Raw genomic sequence first — 20,530 nt, forward strand, 5'->3', positions numbered from 1 at the left:
AGAGATCCGCCTGCCTCTGCCTCCCGAGGGCTGGGATTAAAGGCGTGTGCCAGCGCCACCTGGCTTTGTGTTTTTGTTTGTTTTTTGTTTTTTTAATGCCTGTGTTTTCTCAGCCACTCCTGACAGAAGTTTGGTGTTACTCCTAGCCCTGCTAGGGTTAGTTTTGTTGTTGTTGTTGTTTCATCTCTGGATACAGCTGAAAGTTTGATGTTTAGGTATAAGATAGGAAGAGAAGTACCATGCTTGACACTTGGAAGGAGTGTTTGGTGGCCAGCAGGCAGGGCGTGGCTTTGAACCAAGGATTCATGGCTTCAGGAGCTTCATCCCTGACCCCAAAACCAATAGGCTCCAGGCTGGCTACTCTGCTCAGCCAAGACCCAAAGAGAGAGAAAGGTTTCATCTTAAAAACTGGTGAAAAGTCCTGGCAGCTTCCAGGCAGCCAGAACGGAAAAAGACGTTGGAAGGAGCTGAACCTCTTGAGGGGCTGAGGCGGCCTGTCCATATGGGACATGTGGAAAACTTGAGACATGTAGAGCTGGGCACTTAGCAGGGAGCTGGCCATGCTTTTTGGCAAGTTGCTCCGTCCTTCCCAGCCCCACCCCCACCCTGGGAGGAAGCCTTGGACCACCTCAAAGGCCTGGTGACTGTGACTCAGCCCCACATCTCTGCCCAGACTCAGAGGCTACGTACAGAGAGGCACACAGAGCAGCAGACCTGTCCAGCCGGCATTTCCAAGCCCCGGGTCTCAGGCTGGTCCTCCCACACGGTCCTCCCAGACAGTCCTCCCACACGGTCTCAGCCCCTTGTGCAAGGCTGTCTCAGCTGCACCCTTGGCACAGGCGCGGGAAGGTTGGATGTGTCTTCTCCCAAGGCAGCCTCTCCTGGGCTCTGCTCTCGTCTCCCGTTCTCCTGTCCACCCTGACAGCCCCTCTTGGCCTTCATATCGCCCTCAGAACCAGGCACAGAGTGCTTGGATGTCTTCCCACAGGATTCACCTGAGAGTGTTGACCCAGTGCAGGGTGACTAGCAGGACCAGGAACTGTCCAAGCTTCCCCTGGGGGAAGGGTGGTCCTGGTGGGTGGTCTCCACCTTCGGAAGCTCACTGAGAAGCCCTGTCTAAGTTGGTGCTGAGCCGGAAGATAGAGGAGCCTCTGCCTGTTCACCCGGCAAGGAGGGCAAAGACATCCATCTTCCATTCATTTTCTCATTCCTCCAACACACCCTCCTGGAGCATGGGTGGTGCCCAGCCCTGCGGCAGCCCTGGGGACAGTTACTCCCGAGACAGGTGGAAGAGGCTGAGGCAGCAGAGGGAGGCCCCGACTCAGTCCTTAGTCCTCAATCTGGACAGGCTTTCAGGAAGAGGTGGCAGCTAAGAGAAGCTCCAGAAGAATGAGTCGTCTGGGCTCTGTCCAGAACCTGGCTGGGCCGAGGGCAGTGTTCCTAGGAGTTCAAGGTCATCCTTGGCTACATCGGGCACAGCAGCCTACTGGGTCTGCTAAGTCTCAGACCCTGGCAGATGTAGCTTGAGATGACGGCGGCGGCAGACAGGCATGCTAAGGGAGACAGGACTGGGTGGGCTCTACCAAGTGGTCCCAGGGCCCAGCCAGGCCCCCGCGGGGTACTGTGCATGCTGCTGACACACTATCTCTGCATGTCCCCTGTGTCCTTGCATGCCTGCGCCAGGTGGCTTCTGCATGTCCTCTGGTGTGACTGTTGTTTTCCTCCTTCCCCGGCCTGACTCAGGAGGCTGACAGCCACCATGGGCCCTCCCCTTCCCAGTTTCTCCCGGATAGGTCTCTGGAGGTGGCTCCTTGCATGACTCCTCACCTGGCTGTCACTTAAAGCCTTTACGAAGGCGAGGGGTAACCCCAAGGGCCAGTGAAAGGATGCCTCAAAGGCCTCCCTCCATCTGCTAGGTTGGTCTTCAAGATGGCCACTGTCAAGATGGCGGCCACTGCAGCCATCCCTTTCTGTGGTTCTCCCCGTGGAGACTGCCCCTTGCCCATTGAAATTGCCCGGGTGGGCCAGTAAAGATGGTCCTGGAACCAGGAAGACCCTTGAGATGCCATTTAGAGGCCACGCTTGGGTGGAAGGAGGGGCCATGGCTGGGTGCCATCAGCCTCCTGGGGCTCCAGGGCTCTCTTCTTGGCCTGGCTGGTGTTCCCCCGCATATCTTCCACCTCACACCCCTGGGTCCCTGTACTCAGGTGGGGTTGGGTGCCTGATGCCCAGGCCCTGTGTGTACGTGGCTTTCTCTCCTCCTGCCCTTTCTCCAGCTCCAGCAATACCCACGTCTTCGGGAGGAGATGGAACGTATTGTGACCACTCACATCCGGGAACGAGAGGGCCGCACCAAGGAGCAGGTGAGCCACAGTGTCCATCTCCCTTCATCTTTTCAAAGTAACTTTCTGATCCTCTCCCACCATTTCCTTATGGGGTAAGAAAGTTAACAGAAAGTGGATTGTTTTAGCCATTTTTGAAGGGCACAGTTCAGCGATATCGAGTACCTTGACATCGTGGTACCATCGCTACCAACCACAGAAGACTTTGTGTCTTGAAAAGTTGACTCTGTACTTCTCATAAACAGTTCCCTCTCAGCTCCTGACAGATACTTTCTTTCTGTGTCTATGAATTTATCTAGGTTCCTGTGGTAAGTGAAATCATACAGTATTTTAATCCTTTGGTGGATGGCTAGTTTCACTTAGCCTAATGCCTTCAAGGTTCATCCAAAATACTGTAGCATCTACCAGAACATTCCTTTTTAATACTTGAACAATATTCTGTGAACTATACACTACAAGTTTGTTTACCCATTGAAGTCTTTCCACCTTAAAAAAAATGGGTGTTTTGCCTGTGTTTATGTCTATTCATCATTTTTGTGTCTGGTGCCCACGAGGTCATCCAGAAAAGGACATTGGATCCCCTGGGAATGAAGTCACAGATAGTTGAGAGCTGCCTTGTGGGTGCTGGGAATTGAACCAGGGTCCTCTGGAAGAGCAGTCAGTACTCTTAATCATTGAGCCCTCTCTCCAGCCTCTCTCTGCCGTCTTTTGGCTGTTGTATATAATCCTGCTAATAAGTATGGCTGTGCAAATACTTCCTCAGGTCCCTGCTTGCAGTTCTTTGGGGGTCTGTACTCAGAAGTGGAAATGCTGCCTACCACATTTTTGTTAGTGGTCCTGGGAACTGAATGTCGGGCCAGGCACATGCTAAGCACACACAGCTACATTCCAGGCCCCATTTGTTTAGTTATTTGAGGAGCCACCATACTGATGCGCACTTTTACATCCCCACCATGTTCTCCCTTTTCCCTTTCTTCTTCCCTTTCTTGTTCCTCTGTCTCTACTTCCGTCCATCCCTGTCTTCTTTTCTTCCCTTCCCACCCGCCCTCCACCCCCTAGGTTGGCCGCAAACCCGTGATTCTCCTGCCTCATCTTCTGGAGTGCTTGGATTACAGGCATGCAGCACTGCATCCAGACCCTCCTTACCGTCTACCATGGAAAGCCTTCCTTTTTCTTTGTCTGTCTGTCTTCCTCAGCTTTCTGGCAGTCTGTCCAGGCATCTCCCTGGAGGCCGCTCTCTGTCTGTTCGCTTTGTCTCTGGCTAGCCTTACAGCCCTCACAGACACTGCTCCTTTTGCATCTCCATTCATGAAATATTCATTCATTCACAAATTTAGACTCCAGATGTTATCTTTGGGCCTGGAAGAGCAGAGGTATTCCAGCCCATTCTGGACCTCCTGAGGCTCAAAACAGGGTCTCACTATGTAATTGGCCTAGAACTCACTATGTAGACCAAGCTGGCCTCAAACTCATAGAGATCTCCCTGCATGTTTTTAAATCCTTATTCTGCCAGATGCCTTTATGAACAACTATAATCCCAGATTCCTTGGAGATGAGGCAGGGGGATCAAAAGTTTGAAGTCAACCTAGACAACATACAGAGACCCTGTTTCAAAACAAACAAACAAAAAACAAATAAAATAAAGCCAGGGCTGGGGCTCAGTGAGTAAATCCTCTGCTGTGCAAGTGTGAGGACTTGAGTGTGAATCGGCAGAACCCACGGACGATCAGGCGTGGTAGTGTACACTTATGATCCCAGGGCTCCTACAGCAAAATGGAAGGCAAGCCACCGAAGAGAGCTGGGTATGACGGCACACACTCTTAATCCCGGCACTTGGGAGGCAGAGGCAAGAGGCTCTCTCGGAATTTGAAGCCAGACTGGTCTACACAGCAAGTTCCAGCCTGGCTTCCATAGAGGGACTCTGTCTTGACAACTTCCCTTAAGAGAGAGGAGGGTGGAACCCCAAATCCAGCTAGCCTAGTGTATGGTAAATAGCAAGAGAGCCTGCCTCAAACATGGTAGAGGGTGAGGAAGGCTGCTCCCGGCTGTCCTCTGACCTCCATATGCACACCATGGCACGCACACGGCTCTCACACACTTGATCCACCTCCTCCACAAAATCGATTGGGCGCGTTGCTTCAAGGCATCCCCACCTTGATTCTTCCCTCCCTATCTCTCCCTCCAGCCCTTCCCCTTGTGTGTGTGTGTGTGTGTGTGTGTGTGTGTGTGTGTGTGTGTGTGTGTAGACTTCTATAGCTCAGGCTGCTTTGAATTCAGTGTGTAGCGGAGGTTGAACTTGAACTTCTGCTGCTCCCGCCTCCCTCATCCCCAGGACTCAGATTACCGGAGTAAACCACTACACCCAGTTTATGTGATGTTGGAGGCTGAAGACTCAAGTCAGGACTTCCTTCAGGCTAGGCAGGGACTCTGTCACCTGAGCCACACCCCAGCACCACCTCTGTCTCTAGGAATCATATTCTTGCTGTCCATCATGCCTCTTCCTTCCTTCCTTCCTTCCTTCCTTCCTTCCTTCCTTCCTTCCTTCCTTCCTTCCTTCCTTCCTGTCTTTCTTTCTTTCTCTCTCTCTCTCTCTCTCTCTCTCTCTCTCTCTCTCTCTCTCTCTTTCTTTCTCCCCCCCCTCTTTCTTTTTTCCATGTCTTTTTCTTGACAATAATTGCACTAGTTAACATCTGCTGACTACCTTTGACACGCTGGACAAGTGAAGCGACTCACTTCATCTTAACATGTCTTCGCCAGTCCTTTGCAGGCATGCATGCATCCTTTGCAGAGTGTGGGCCTCAGGAAGGACAGGCTCCAGGCTCGTGGGAAGGAGCAGACTGGGGCTGGACTCAGCAGCCGCTTTCACCAAGAGTCAAGGCTGGACATGTGGCACATGTCTGGAATCCTACCTCCCCGGAGGCAGAGGCAGGAGGATCAGGTGTTCAAAGCCATCCTCAGCTGCATAAGGAGTTTGAAGCCACACTGGGCTGCATAAGACCCTGTCTCACAATATAAAACAAAAAGAAAGACTCAAGTACAAATGCTTTGCATTTCAGAATCTGCAGTGTGTGTGTTCCCCCGCCACAGCCTAGACTTTCCCTACGCTTTTGAACATTGAGTCTTTCTTTTTTTATTTTTGTTTTCTGAGACAGGTTTTCTTTGTGTAGCCTTGGCTGTCCTGGAACTCTCTCTGTAGCCTGGACTGGGGTCAACTCAGGGATCCACCTGCCTCTGCCTCCCGCATGCTGGGATCAAGGGCGTGTGTCACAGCCGCCCAAGTCTTTCATTGTCAGGTCACCCTAACCTATTTTACTTTTTAGTAGCCATTCGTTTGTCCCCAGTTTTCCCCCATTACAAATTATACCACAGCCAAGCAGGTTGGCCTGTGGTCCTCGCTACTGGGAAAACTGAGGTGTGGGGAGCATTTAAACCCAGGAGTCCAAGGCTAGCCTGGCAGCAAACATCAACATCTTATCTCAGAGAAGAAGGAGGAGAAGAGGGAGGAGGAAGGGAAGGAGAAGGGAGGAGGGGGAGGAAATAAAATAGAACAAACAAAAGGGAGGAACTTTGCCTTGGACATTCTGGATCTATATCTTTGATTATTTGATGAGTTTATCTGAGATATAATTCTAGAAAGGTATGTGTTCATTTTAACATTAAGCATTACCAAATTGTCCTCCACCAGGTGACACTAATTATTCTTAGTGGTTTCTCTTGCCTCACTTAGGTAACTGTGTTTCATCCTCACCTTAGCTATACACAAAATTAGAATTACAGTTCTGGGCTGGAGAGACGGCTCAGAGGCGAAGAGCACTGGCTGCCCTTAGAGAGGACTGGGGTTCAGTTCCCAGCACCCACATGCAGCTCACAACCACCTGTAACTCCAGTCCAGGGGGAATCTGACGCCCTCTTCTGGCCTCTGTGGGCACTGCATGCACTTTGTGCACAAATACAAATGCAGGCAAAACTTCCATATACACAACATAAATAATAATCAATAAATATTTACAAAATGAAAAAGGAAAAGAATTACATTTTCATCTCCCTATGCCATCCTGACCTTTTATTAATACCTATTATTTGTTAGGGTTAAGAAGGATCTTTTTTGTTTGTTTGTTTTTGTTTTTGTTTTTACTTTTTTGAGACAGGGTTTCTCTGTGTAGTCCTGGCTGTCCTGGAACTCACTCTGTAGACCAGGCTGACCTTGAACTCAGAAATCCTCTTACCTCTGCCTCCTGAGCACTGAGATTAAAGGCATGTGCCACCAACCCTTTTCTTCTTCAGATTTTAAAGAGGTTTTATTAGCATAGATTAGTTATATAGTAATAGGTTTCCGTTTCTCTACATTCTTTTTTTTTTTTTTTTTTTTTTTTTTTTTTTTTTTTTTTTTGGTTTTTCGAGACAGGGTTTCTCTGTGTAGCTTTGCGCCTTTCCTGGAGCTCACTTGGTAGCCCAGGCTGGCCTCGAACTCACAGAGATCCGCCTGGCTCTGCCTCCCGAGTGCTGGGATTAAAGGCGTGCGCCACCAACGCCCGGCTTTCTCTACATTCTTTATTGACTGTTAACATGTCTTCTGTGAAATGTCCATTCATGTTCTTTGACTGTTTTGACCTCTTTTCTTTTGTCTTTCAGTTATTGACTGTAGGGACTTTTTACTTACTGTGGGCACTAATCTTCTAAATGTACTGAAAATATCTCTCTGCTAGCTTGCCAGACATTCTTAAACTTTGTGGCATCTTTTCTATTTGCTCGCCGACTTGTGGACCCTTGAAGGTCATGCTTCTCATCGATATTGAGCTGGCTTATATGAATACCAACCACGAGGACTTCATAGGCTTTGCCAAGTGAGTGCTCCCAGGGCTGTGGTGTGGCCCCTTGTGTGTGTGCACATATGCATGTATATGTACACATTGTGTATGTAGATTCCATGTCTGCCAGCTTAACCCTCTAAGTCCTGTGCCCCATGAGCAGTGGAGCTGGGCCTCTTGAGAGTTTTAAGACCCCTCTCCTCTCCCTCACCAGTGCTCAGCAGAGGAGCAACCAGATGAACAAGAAAAAGACTTCAGGGAACCAGGTGAGTGGCCCCCGTGCTCCCGTCGGAGGGATGGAGGGTACCAGATGGACTTGGAGCTCTGAGGAAACCCCCTCCCAAGAGGAAGGGTCCACGGGGGCCAGGGAGCCTGTCTGTCTTCTGCCAGCCACAAGCTTTCCACTCTGCCTCAGTAATCCTCTCTCCTCTCTCCCCAATGCTTCTCGTGGTTGCTATGGTTACCTCTTTGCAGGATGAGATTCTGGTGAGTACCAGGACTGGGGTTCTGGCTTGTGCAGTGAGGGGAGGTGGAGTCTCATTGGTGATGGGGATCTGCATGTGGGCAGAGGGCACTCCGGCTTGAGCACCTTGCACACACCTGCACATGAATTCCACATCTTCTCACAGGACAGAGAAAGCCCAGCCATGCACACAGTCCCGTCCATCCATCTATAAATGTGCACAAGCCAAGCACCTGCTGATTGTAGAGCTAGACTACATGGGGATGGGTGGGCCCAGTGCTAGGTGGGTGCTCTTTAAACGTCTGTGGGATGAGTGTTTGGGGGATGGATATGAGACAGGCATGTTTTTAAGAAGCTGACAGTGACCTCGAGATGATGAAAAATCATGGGTCCAGTCCTTCCTCACCTGGCTTCCTGCTCCATGCTTCAAATGTCTGCAGAAATGGCACTTAAGTAGTCTTTGCTCAACCCTGTTGTACACACGAGTACTGGAATCCTCTGCAGTTCCCACATGGTTCCCAAAGGCTGTGATTGGTTGGTTAAATGCTGTTTCCCATCCAGGCTTGGGTCTTGGTTATTTCCAGCCCCAGGTCCCAGCATACAGTAAGTGCTCAGAGAATGAAGGTGTAAAGGAACTGTATCTCAGGAAGGCTCAGCTCAGACAGTGCCTCCTGGTCCCTGGACAGGAGTCCAGAATCTGCTCCGACCCCTTGGGGACCGGGACCTACAGACAGGACCCCAGTAGGGCCTCTGAGAGTCCTGGGCAGGATGAGAACCTCTAGTTCAGGGACTCTAGACCTAGGAGAGTTAGGTTAGCCAGGGAGAGTGTAGAGGTGGGAGTGGCCGCGAGGAGAACAAAGGCTGCAGACCAGGAGAAGAGAAGCAAGATCTGCAGCCAGGGGGGCTGGAGAGATGGCTCAGAGGTTAAGAGCACTGCTTGTTCTTCCAAAGGTCCTGAGTTCAATTCCCAGCACCCACATGGTGGCTTACAACCATCTGTAGTGAGATCTGGTGCCCTCTTCTGACCTGCAGGGATATATGCAGACAGAACACTGTATACATAACAAATAAATAAATCTTAAAAAATAAAAAAATAAAAAAATAAAAAATAAAAAAGATCTGCAGCCAGATCCTGGGACAGGAATGGACTCAGTTCCAAAGGCAAGGCACTGAGGAGATCCCACCAGTAGGGTGGGAGAGGGTTGGCAGGGTACCTGACTCCTGTGGCCCTACTAATTGACCAAAGCAGTGTCACCCTCTGCTGAGACATTGATAGACTGTGATTTGAATTCTCAGTGAAGTTCTCAGAAGCCTGAGGGGGTCAGGAAAGCCTCAAAGCAAGTTGTGCTCCAGACCTTCCCCACCAGCCCCAGGCCTCCAGGGACCTCTCTGGATGCTCAGAGAAGCAGCCAGTGAGGTCAGGGCCAGGGAGGGAGCAGAAGCAATCCCCTTCTCCTCAGTCAGTATTACTGCTAGGGCCAGGGCAATGATCCTGCCCTTGGTGGTGGTGTCCGAGGTCTGCGGTGATGTCTGGGGATCAACTACTTTGCCGCCATGAAAATGGGCTCTTGTTGGCTATTCTGAAATTTTTGTAGGAAGTTCAGGCCTGGACACGTGTGCCTCTGCCTCTTCCTGCTGCCCCGAGGACTCTTAGAACGGTCACAGCTTAGCAGTCATTTATTCATGGCACCAAAGCATTTATCCACCACTCCCTGACTGCCCAGCACTATAGCACTATGCAAGGTGGGAAGGGTCCAGGAAAACTCACGAATTAGCTGGGAAGGTTGTATAAATGGATACTGTCCTCATCCTTCTTGAGGGAGGGAGGGAGAGAGAGAGAGAGAGAGGTTAACATTGCCGTCTGTGTTATAGAAGCAAACAGAGGAGACCGATCAGCGGTCATTACTGTACTCATGACTGACGTGGGGGACAGGGAGGGCTGCTCACCATGGGAATCCGAGCTGATACCAAAGGCCAGTAGGTATATGCCAGGCAAAAAAGGGAAGAGGAGCAACTGCAGAGTTAGAAACAAGTCAAAGTAGATGTTCAAGTGACATGTGGAGTTGCCTTGTCCAAATAGCCGACACACTCTGCTTGCATACTCTTAGCAATGGGGAACTCACTCTGTAGCATAGCAGCCAGTCTCTGGCTCACACATCCCTGGCTCACACCTCTCTGGCTCACACCTCTGGCTCACACATCCCTAGCTCACACACCTCTGGCTCACACATCTCTGTCTCACAAATCTCTGGCTCACACATCCCTGGCTCACACACCTCTGGCTCACACATCCCTGGCTCACACACCTCTGGCTCACAGACATCTAGGTCACACATCTCTGGCTCATACATCCCTAGCTCACACACCTCTGTCTCACACATCTCTGTCTCACACATCTCTGGCTCACAAATCTCTGGCTCACACACCTCTGGCTCACACACCTCTGGCTCACACACCCCTAGCTCACACCTCTCTGGCTCACACCTCTCTGGCTCACACCTCTCTGGCTCACACCTCTCTAGCTCACACATCCCTGGCTCACACACCTCTGGCTATTAGAAGGCTCTCTATCCTCAGCTGACCTTTGTTTTCCTATCTTCCACTCTCCACTTGTGGTTCAAACTAGGGCAGGTCTGGCCCCCACCCTCTCTGACCAGTCAGGCCTCAGAGAATCGAGGGGGGGGGGCTTTTGAATGCCCCTTCACTCATCCCATCCTCTGTGGGGAAGCCTGGCCCCTGCTCACCAACCTCCTGCCCCCTCCTTGCTCCAGGTCATTCGAAAGGGGTGGCTGACCATCAACAACATCGGCATCATGAAAGGCGGCTCCAAGGAGTACTGGTTTGTGCTGACTGCTGAGAACCTGTCCTGGTACAAGGATGATGAGGTGGGTCAAGGGCCACTGGTTGCCAGGGGCCAGGCTCGGAGCATACCATCCGCTATCCGTGGGCTAGGTCACACCCTAGAGGTCTGAGAAGACTTGTATGAGGGGCAGGGGAGAAGGGAAAGACGGCAGGCCTGGAAGCACCCTGGAGTGGGCGGGCAGGGGTGCGGGGTGCTGCTCCCTGACACAGCAGCCCAGTGGCCTTCCTGTTTCCTCACCGAGGGCGTGCCGTCTCCTCTGTGGCCCCTACAGGACCATGACACACACATGTCCAGCTGCCAGACACTCAGTTAACCCCTGCCTTCATGCATTCCCAGTCCCTGCCAACCAAGGCCAACTGCTCGGGATACCTCCAGGCCAAGGGACTAGTCGGGACGATGGCCTGCAGAGCCACCCCACAGAATAGCCCCCTGCCTCCTAGGGCACCCGCAGGCCTCCACCACTCCCCTCCTGTTACTGGTCTCCTTTAAGAATGAGTATTTGGCTTTCACATCTGGATTCCAGAGGTGACCAGCGAGAATGGGGGGGGGGAGCAGGCAGACAGGGGGTGTTGTGGTAATGAACTCCAGCTGGCTAAGGAGTGGGGGGAAGGGACCCTCTTCCTCCTGAGGGTGCTGACATAGACAGAGTGCTCTCAGTGAGGCAGTGGCATTTGAGAGTGGGGGCCTGTGATTTGGGCCACCATTCCCCCCCCATCACTGTTATCCTTCCAGCCTGCCTTGGGACGGGGCCCCACCTCCCACCTTGGGCGGGGTCCTCTGTCGTTACTGGCGGGGGCGCCAAGCCATCTGGACCTCATTACCCCAACCCTGGCCTCTCCTCCAGCCCAGGGGCCCCTGGAAGGGATGGGGTATGAGGTGGTGTGGGGCTGGGAGGTGGCTTCCTACCCTGTCATCCTGGCAATCCCCCTAGACAGCCTCCTCCGTGGGTCTCATGTTCCCATATCTAAGATCCTTTATACAGAGTTAGGGGGATGGCGGCCCCATAGCTGGCTACCCACTGAGCCAAACTGAAAGGGGCTAATATATACCCAGGGCGGGTCTTTTTTTTTTTTTTTTTTTGAGTTTTTTGTATAGATTTGAGTTTAGTTATATGTGGAAACTTGATGAGTAGTGTATGTGGTAAGGTGGGGCCTCTGTGTGTGTGTGTGTGTGTGTGTGTGTGTGTGTATGTGTGTGTGTGTGTGTGTGTGTGTGTGTGTGAGAGAGAGAGAGAGAGAGAGAGAGAGAGAGAGAGAGAGAGAGAAATAGAGATGGATGTTGTGGGGGGGTGTTGTGAGTGTGTTGTGGGTATAAACACCTAGGTGTGAATTTATGTGCTTGCATGTGACTTCATTGTCTGTGCTTGTGTGGTGGGGTGGGGGTGGGGTGGGGTGGGCTGGAGGAGGGAGTGTGAATGAGGGATATTTGAGAGTATGTGTATGTGTTTGGAAAGTAGGATGGGGGAAGGGAACTTCCCATTGTGAGGCTGTGTGTCTGAGTGTGAGTGCATGCACTTGAGTGTGAATTTGTGCTTGTATGTGTGTCTGGTGGGCATGTGCGCTTTGAAGCTGGAGTGCACAGATGCATGCCTCAGAGCTCTGGAAGTGTGAGCACTGAAGTGCATTGTTGGGATGTGAATGCATTTTTGCATTAGGATAGCTGGAGTCTGGGCTTGGGCAGCGGTCTGGTCCCCGCTGCCCAAGCCGCACGCCCTTTAGTCTTTGGGTTGGGGAAGCCTCTTGACAGACAGGCAGTCACCCACATCACCGGCTCCGCCGACCCCCCACATCTTCCCCGTCTTCCTCCGCTGCCCCCCCCATCACCACAACCTCCCATCTGTCCCGTAGCAGGATGGCAGTCCCATAGCTCTGCACCCCCTCCCAGTCCACCCTGTGCCCCCCAGCTCCCTGTCCCAGGTCCAGGCTCTGGTTCTGGAAGACAGCGGGGGTTGGTGCGGCTCTCCAGCGGCGGTGCCGAGGGTCTAACCCAGCCCAGCCTAACCAATGTGCAGACTACTGTACAATTTGGGAGTCCTGAACAGGTAGTCTAAACACTGGGTAGACGGAGTGGAGGTATCCTTTGGTCCATCCAGGCAGCAGCATCTGTCCATCCGGTAGGAGCTCTGGTCCCATCCCCTGGAGATGCGATGCCCCCGGCCCCAGCTCCCGTGTCCCCCAGCCGGCCAGCCGTGGTCCCTCTCTGCTCCCGACTCCCCTTCTGCCTCCTTTGACGTGGCAGGGGTGAGCGGGAGCTGGGCTGGAAGGAGGGGCCTGGGGAGGGGGCCGGCAGGAAGGGAGGGCTGGGGGAGGAGGCCACTCCTACCTAGTGTCCAACCCTGAGCACAAGGCGGCTGTGGCGGGCCTCCCTAGATGGGTTCCAGATGTTCCCTGGCCGCGTGTACAACTTCCTCCTCTCCTCCCCCAGCCGCCCTCTGGGGCTCGCGGCCACCCGCCTGGCATAAAGAGGGCTTTATGTGGCTGCGTAGGCCAGGCGGGTGTGTGGGGCAGAGGGGTGGAGATGACGCCAGGGTGGGAAAGCTAGGTCCTCCTAACCCAGCCCCCACCTGAGGTCCTAGGCAAGGCTATGGAGTCCTATGCAGACCATCTCTCCTGCATAGGCTCTGTGGTTATTGGGTGGGTGGGCCAGTGGGATACAGGCAGCAGAAACTTCTCCTTCCTGGTGCCCCATCGGGGTGCCTCCTCCCAGGGCCCCTGAACCCTTCCCCTGGGACACAGAGCCTACAGACACAGACACATCTGTCCACAGATTTATAGAACTTCTTCCACAAAACAACACACCAACATGTTTAGACCACTGCACAAACCATCTTTATAAGACTATGGCTCTTGAGTCTTCCGTTCTATTCACGATCGCCACACACATCCACAGTGACAAGCATGGTCATATTCCCACATGGTCCCATGCGTACATGCATGCATTATGTCCTATAGACACAAGTGCACACAATGGTGACGGACTTGCTTGGCCTTGCAACAGCCACAGAACCACACACATGTGCTTGCTGACATGCAATTTCCAGGCTTGTGCTGTGTGTCTGATTGGTAACACATGGATGGCTGGAGCAGGGAGAGGGGGGGTGGGCTGAGCCAGCCCTTTGAAGCCTCTGGGGCTAGCATAGCCCCCCCCCATCTCTGTAGTCAGGAAATGAAGTCAGAGGCAGCCAGGCTGGAGGCGAGAGAGCCTCCTGTGAGCCATCCCTGCCTGAGGCCCAGCCTGGCCTGTCTCCAGGACTCGCTCACGGGGAGATGAGGGAGGCCGCCTCAGTCTCGCTGCCTTCGCCAGCCCCCCAGGCTGTGGTATATATACGGGGCTGCTGGGATTGGCTTGAAAGCCCTAGGGAGGGGTGCCCATGGAGTCAGGGCTCCATGGCTAGGATTTACTGTACTGCACCACGTGCGTGAGGCGTGCGGCGGGAAGGGACTACTTTGGGTGTTCACAGTCCCGGGTGCTCACCAACAGGGAACACTCTGAGGGATGGAGGCAGGTCAGTGCCAGACTGACCCCTGGTTCCTCCTCCCCCAACAGGAGAAAGAGAAGAAGTACATGCTGTCTGTGGACAATCTGAAGCTCCGTGATGTGGAGAAGGGCTTCATGTCAAGCAAGCATATCTTCGCCCTCTTCAACACAGAGCAGAGGTGCCTGCCTGCCCCGGCTGAGCTGCTGAGAGCCCGACCTGCCAGCCCCAGACCACGCCCGCTCTGTAGAAGATGGCTGCCCACCCCCAGGGGCCTGTCACCAGACAGCTACTGTCTCTCCTGAGTGCTAGGCCCATGTCTAGGCATCCTCCCCTCCCCTCCCCTCCTCCTCCCCCCTCCTCTTCCTCAGTCCCTCCCTCCTATGCCCCTTACCCAGCTTGGCATAGAACACTCTGCCGGGCACTAGAAACAAAAAGACTAAAGCCCCAGTCTCCTCTGGGATGGGCTCGGGGCTGGACTTCACTTCCCCAGCTCCAGGCTGGTTCTGATATGGGCTCTTTCCTACTACGAAATAAGAATCCCAGACAGCTGCCAGAAAGCCGGAGAGGGTGCTGAAGGGGCCTGAGACCCAGGCCGGGCTGCAGGGAAGGGGCCTGAGACCCAGGCCGGGCTGCACCGCCCGGCTGTGCAGCCTTCCTTCCTTTGTTCTGAGACAGTCTCGTTTAAGTAGTCCAAGCTGGCCTCAAACTGAAGCGTCTCCTGCCTCAGCCTCTCAAGTACAGGCTTTGCCTCCCCGCCCCTGCCCCCACCAACTCCCTGCAGCTGAGGACTGAACCCAGGGCTTTTTGCTTGCTAGGCAAGTGCTCTACCACTGAGCTAAATCCCGGACCCCTCAAGTATGGACTTTAGAGTGTGCTACCTCACCTGGCTTCAAACTCTTTCTACTTCCCCCCTGAAGCGTCCTAATGGCCACAGCAGGCAGCACTCATTACCAACCTACCTCCAAAATGAAAACACTGAGGCTTGAAGAGAGGAGGAGCCTTGCCTAGGGTCAATAAGAAGGCCAGGGATAGATACTAGGCGTGAGGACCGAAAGCCCACACCTCGGAGCAGGGTGGGGCTTTTCCTCATCTCCCCTCCCGCCTGCCCCATCTTGCAGGAATGTCTACAAGGATTACCGGCAGCTGGAACTGGCCTGCGAGACACAGGAGGAGGTGGACAGCTGGAAGGCTTCCTTCCTGAGGGCTGGCGTGTACCCTGAGCGTGTTGGGGTGAGTGGTGGTGGGGCGAGGGGAGGAGCCAGCTGCTTTCCCCTCGGGATCCCAGGGCACCAGGCTTTGAGAGGTTCTGAGTCCTTATTTGACTCAAAGAGCAAGTTACCTGCATGGGTTTGGAACAGAGCCCTCTGCTTTCCCCATTTCCCTCCAGTGGATGTTTTATGTATCCCCTTCCCTGCTGGAGGGCATCTCCTGAACTCTAGTGGCTTCAGGTCGCCTTCCCACCTCCCTCGGGCACTGTGGCAGTGTCTGTGTGTACCAGCTGACACGCACTAGGCTCACACAATCCCTCCCTCTCTTTGTCTATTTCAACCATGTGGCGGTGGCGGCGATGCTGATGTGGCTTCTGTGGCTCTGATGTGGGTCTCCAGGACAAGGAGAAGGTAAGTGTGCCCTTCCCCAGCTTCCTGTCACGCTCCTGGAGCCTGGCACCAACCCTGGTCAAGTGAGGGAGCTTGGCGATGTTCTTTCCCAATGTATGGATTGAGAAACGGGGACAAATTTTAGCCACTAGGGTCAGAGTCAAGTCAATGCCGAACGTGGGGAGTCTGGGGTCCTGAGAGGCACAGTGGGGAGCCTAGAGCCCCAGTTGTCCTCGGTGCCCCTCCGGGCAGACACCCCTGCAGGGACTGAGGTCTTAGAGACATGGGAAGTCTGACTGCACAGGCCTGCCACACTGATACCCCGTGTCCCCAATGGCAGGCCAGCGAGACGGAGGAGAACGGCTCTGATAGCTTCATGCACTCCATGGACCCTCAGCTGGAGCGGCAGGTGGAGACCATTCGGAACCTGGTAGACTCGTACATGGCCATTGTCAACAAGACTGTGCGGGATCTCATGCCCAAGACCATCATGCACCTCATGATCAACAACGTATGTCCATAGTTGGGGGCAATGCAGGGTGGCTCTGTAGGCAAGCAGCCAGCTGGCTTATTTGCTTATTATATTATCTATATACGCACAGGGCAGCGGAACCCATGCCATTGTGGTTTGTGTTGGTCATGGGACAACTTGAGGGGGTTGGTATTCTCCTTCCACCGTGTGGGTCTCGAGGATTGAACTCAGGTCATCAGGCTTGGCGGCACTTTTTTGTTTGTTTGTTTTGAGACAGGGTTTCTCTGTGTAGTTTTTGGTGCCTGTCCTGGAACTCACAGAGATCCACCTGCCTCTGCCTCCTGAGTGCTGGGATTAAAGATGTGCACCATCAATACCCGGCGGCAACGAGCACTTTTATCCACTAAACTATCCCATAATCCCCAAACCCTTAATTTTTATTTATTTATTTATTTTCAAGACAGGAACTCACTATATAGCTCTGGCTGGCCTTGAATGCACAGAGATCTGTCTACCTTTGCCTCCTAAGTGCTGCGATTAAAGGTGTGCGCCACTATGCCTGGTTCCCAAACCCCTAATTTTAATAGTATTTATTTTAAGGCAAGATATCCAAACTATTATTGTTTTGACTTTTGAGACAGGGTCTTGCTGTGAAGCTCAGCCTGACCTCAAACTTGCAGATGATCTCTACCTGGCTCTCTCCACCTCCTGAGGGCGGAGGTGACAGGCCTGTCCCCACTACACCTGGCTTCAATGTAGAAAATATTAATTAATAAGATATGTTGCATACTATTTTCCCATTAAGTTTTTGTAAACCTGACATTACATATCCGGTGGAAAGACATCATCTTAATTTAGATTTCAGGGAACTTGCAGTTGAAAAATAGATACGAATACCTAGGTTGATCCAAACATGCATGTTCTTCAGGAGGAGCCAGCAATCTTCACTTTTTGAGATCTCGGGTGCTGCTTTGAAATACACCTCACAGCACCACCACAGCCTGTAACTTAGTGAAAACGCAGGGCCTCAGGAAAGCAGATGTGGCTCTGAATGCTGCTGGCTGTGCCACAAATTCCCCGTGTGACTTTGAGCAGATGAACTACCATCTCTGTATCTGTTTGCTAATGTGTAAAATATGGACGGTAATAATAGAGTTGAGGACGGAATGCTTATGAAGTGGAGAGCAGCACAGAGCCGCGCTCACGACAGCTGTTCAGTAGACTTTTGGATAAGGAGTCAGTGAGATTGGACGTCAACATCTCACAAGATTGCCCCAGATTTCTGTGTAGCCCTGGCTGTCCTGGAACTATGTAGCCCAGGTAGGCCTCAAACTCACAGAGATCCACCTGGCTCTGCCTCCTGAGTGCTGGGATTAAAGGTGTGCGCCACCATGCCGGGCTGCCTGGGGATTTTAAGTGGGAATTAAACCTCCACTACACACACTGACATCTTTCACTCAATCCAAGGACACATTATAATGATATATATTTATTACTTTCTTTCTTAGGGACTCGGGGCATTTTAAACTATTTTCTTCCTTATTTTGGTCCCGAGAAAGGCTCATAAACTTAGTAGGCAGTTGTCTTGGTGACATGTTAGGTTCTAAGTCTCCTTCCAGATCCCAGACCTAGGGCAGGTGACTTCCCTCTATGGCTATGTATTCTCGTCTGAGAAAAGGACATTAGATGGGGTTTGAAGAGATCTACGGGTTTAGGCACCAAGTAGAAGCAGGCATTGGAAATGACAAACCCCAGCTCCCAGCAGTTCGGGCCAGCGACAGGGTGGCACGGTCATCAGGCTCCAGACTCCTTCCTTCCCTCTCTGCCCGCTCACAGACCAAGGAGTTTATCTTCTCCGAGCTGCTGGCCAACCTGTACTCTTGCGGGGACCAGAACACATTGATGGAGGAATCGGCGGAGCAGGCTCAGCGGCGCGACGAGATGCTGCGCATGTACCATGCACTGAAGGAGGCGCTCAGCATTATTGGCGACATCAACACGACCACCGTCAGCACGCCCATGCCCCCGCCCGTGGACGACTCCTGGCTGCAGGTGCAGAGCGTACCGGCCGGACGCAGGTACCAGGGCCGGCCCCCACGGCCCCAAAGCCCCCCAGCCCGGGGCCCGCGGGAGGAGGGCCGGGACCGGGCAGTGGCGCGCCCGGGTCTCGGGGGCTCCCACCTGGAGCGAGGGGCGGAGCTTAGAAGAGGGCGGGGCTTGTCGCGGGGCGGGGCTTGCCGTGAGCTCTGGCTGCAGGACGGGTGGCGCCGCAGGGGGACGGGGCTTAGGCTGCGACGCTGGCCGCGGCCGCGGTGGGCGGGGCTTGCTGCATGGGCGGGGACAGCCTGGGCTGGGGGCGGGGTCCCTGTTGAGGGCGGAACCGCTCATCTCTGCTCCGCGCTTTTTCGGCCCTTGTCGCTCGTAGATCGCCCACGTCCAGCCCCACGCCGCAGCGCCGAGCCCCCGCCGTGCCCCCAGCCCGGCCCGGGTCGCGGGGCCCTGCTCCTGGGCCTCCGCCTGCTGGATCCGCCCTGGGGGGGGCGCCCCCCGTGCCCTCCAGGCCGGGGGCTTCCCCTGATCCCTTCGGCCCCCCTCCCCAGGTGCCCTCGCGCCCCAACCGCGCCCCGCCTGGGGTTCCCAGGTGAGTAGGGGCTGAAAGCAGCGGGAAAGGCCGCCAGGCGGGCATGGCTGGGAGGGAGGTGGAGTCGGATTCTAGATCCTTGGCCTAGCGGTGGAAGCGACCCTCTCCATCCCAGGCGCTGGGGTTGGTGGTGCAAGGCCAAGGGACCCGCGGTCGGTCGCGGGCTGACGGTCCTGCCCCGCAGAGGGCGCTGAGTCCCGGAGGTGGTCGTTTCTGGGGAGGGGGCTCTAGGACTTATACCACTTACCCCCTCCTTTTCAGCACTTGCATGGCGCTTCCTTCTTTTTTCATTTTCTCTCCATTCTTCCCACACTTGGCATTTCTAAACCTTTGCCCTCCATCCTCCTCGATTCCATTCTCCATTCACCCGCCCAGCTCCTAGTGAGCCTACCTCACGTCTAGGGCTCTGACCGCAGATCCTCTTTGAGACACGTGGATCTCTCCAGTTACATTCAGAACTGCCTTGATACCCCACTTTCCAGCCCTGACTTTTTTAAGCTGTCCCAGGGTGGCGTCCAGCCTCTGGCCCACAGGATCAGGCCAGGCTGTGATTGTGTGACCAGCAAGGTGTGTGATGTGTGTGGGCGTGCACACGGGTGTGAGTGTGAGAGTGGCGGCGCCCAGGCATTGAGTAGGATCGGAAGCTGGGGAAGGGGTCTGGGAATCATGGACAGTCTGGTGGTCTGGAGCCAGATGGTGGGTGTGGTGCAGGACAGGAAGGCTACCCTACTGCCAGCCATCTCTAGGGAAAAGGAATACACTTCATCCCTTGGCTTTGCCTTCTTGACCCATGACCGGCTTTCCAGTAAGTTCACTCTAATAGCTGACTCAGTCTGCCCAGTTTCCACTGACCATGGTCTCTGAGAAAGAACATATTATCAGACAGACCAATAGCATCTGTTTGGGAATCTGGATGGCTGAAGGGCAGAGCTGGGGGTCTAATCCCCATACACCAAATGAGGCAGGGGTAGGCCTGCTCTGTGGGGCTCTGGTAAACCGTAGGGTCAAGGCAGGCAGCGTGTCTTGGGAGTCCAGAGATGCTGGCTCACTTCCCTTTAGCAAGCCCTCTTCCCTCGCAGGGCTTCCATTTCCCTTCTTAGTGCTCTGCCGCTCTTCCAGGGCACGGTCAGATGGAGACGTGGGCTGCTGTGTTGATGGTAAACGAGGCTGGCTGTAGAGTGGGTCAGGTTGGAGATGATTTGTGGAGACTCGTTGCTGTAGAGGACCGTGGAAGATTCTTGGGTGGAGAGTGACAGCTGGGTCCTAGAGTGCAAGCCCCTATCCTTATGGAGCAGTGTGGTGACCCTGCCAGGCCTAAGTGTGCAGGGAGCTGGTGCAAAGACCTTCTGTGCAGGCGAGCTTCTGTGTCGTGACAGCTCATGCGTGTGCTTCAGTGTGTCGAGTGCCTGCATGTCCCAGATCCGTGCTGCACGTATTGGCCGGCAATGGTGCTGGGCACTGGGAGGTGGGAGGGGAGATGTATGCGTGTTTGTGGGCATGTGTGTTAGCGTGTGCATGCAGGGCCTTGAGGCCTCACAGCACGTGTGTGCACGCCCAGGCGTGTGCGTGTGTGTGACCCTTCACCCCGTGCCTGGCCCACCTGTGTGTTTGTGAACTGCCCTGTTGATTTCGTGCTGTCTTTCAGAATCACTATCAGTGACCCCTGAGGAGTGTCAGCTACGGTAGGTTATGCTCTCAGCCTGCTGCATGAAGTGTGTCTGCCCCCTCCCTCCTCACTGCACCAGCTCCATGCTGAGGACAACCTTGGAACCTCTGAGCCAGGCCCTCCTGCAGCTCTAGACTCCCTCTTCCTGTCCTCTGCCAGCTGGCTCTCTCTCTCTTCCCAGGGAGCCTCGGGACTCAGC

At 53.9% G+C, this 20,530-nt stretch overlaps 1 protein-coding gene across 13 annotated transcripts in view; it reads left to right on the top strand.

Annotated features, from left to right (window-relative positions):
* The window catches only part of Dnm1 (dynamin 1), a 45,554-nt gene that overhangs the window by 23,195 nt on the left and 1,829 nt on the right, over positions 1-20,530 (top strand). For 7 of the 13 annotated variants that reach the window (XM_028884693.2, XM_037204569.1, XM_028884696.2 and 4 more), the window contains exons 11-21: positions 2,277-2,363; positions 7,116-7,186; positions 7,365-7,416; positions 7,625-7,636; positions 10,385-10,498; positions 14,023-14,132; positions 15,073-15,184; positions 15,562-15,573; positions 15,893-16,063; positions 17,861-18,102; positions 18,450-18,665. In XM_028884693.2, the coding sequence (XP_028740526.1) occupies positions 2,277-2,363; positions 7,116-7,186; positions 7,365-7,416; positions 7,625-7,636; positions 10,385-10,498; positions 14,023-14,132; positions 15,073-15,184; positions 15,562-15,573; positions 15,893-16,063; positions 17,861-18,102; positions 18,450-18,665 (1,199 nt within the window). Of the gene's footprint in view, positions 1-2,276; positions 2,364-7,115; positions 7,187-7,364; positions 7,417-7,624; positions 7,637-10,384; positions 10,499-14,022; positions 14,133-15,072; positions 15,185-15,561; positions 15,574-15,892; positions 16,064-17,860; positions 18,103-18,449; positions 18,666-20,310; positions 20,348-20,530 lie in introns of all 13 variants that reach the window. The other 6 variants (XM_028884702.2, XM_028884699.2, XM_028884700.2 and 3 more) reach the window with 2 other exon arrangements.

Source organism: Peromyscus leucopus, chromosome 4 (genome assembly GCF_004664715.2).
Source record: "Peromyscus leucopus breed LL Stock chromosome 4, UCI_PerLeu_2.1, whole genome shotgun sequence".
NCBI lineage: Eukaryota > Metazoa > Chordata > Mammalia > Rodentia > Cricetidae > Peromyscus > Peromyscus leucopus.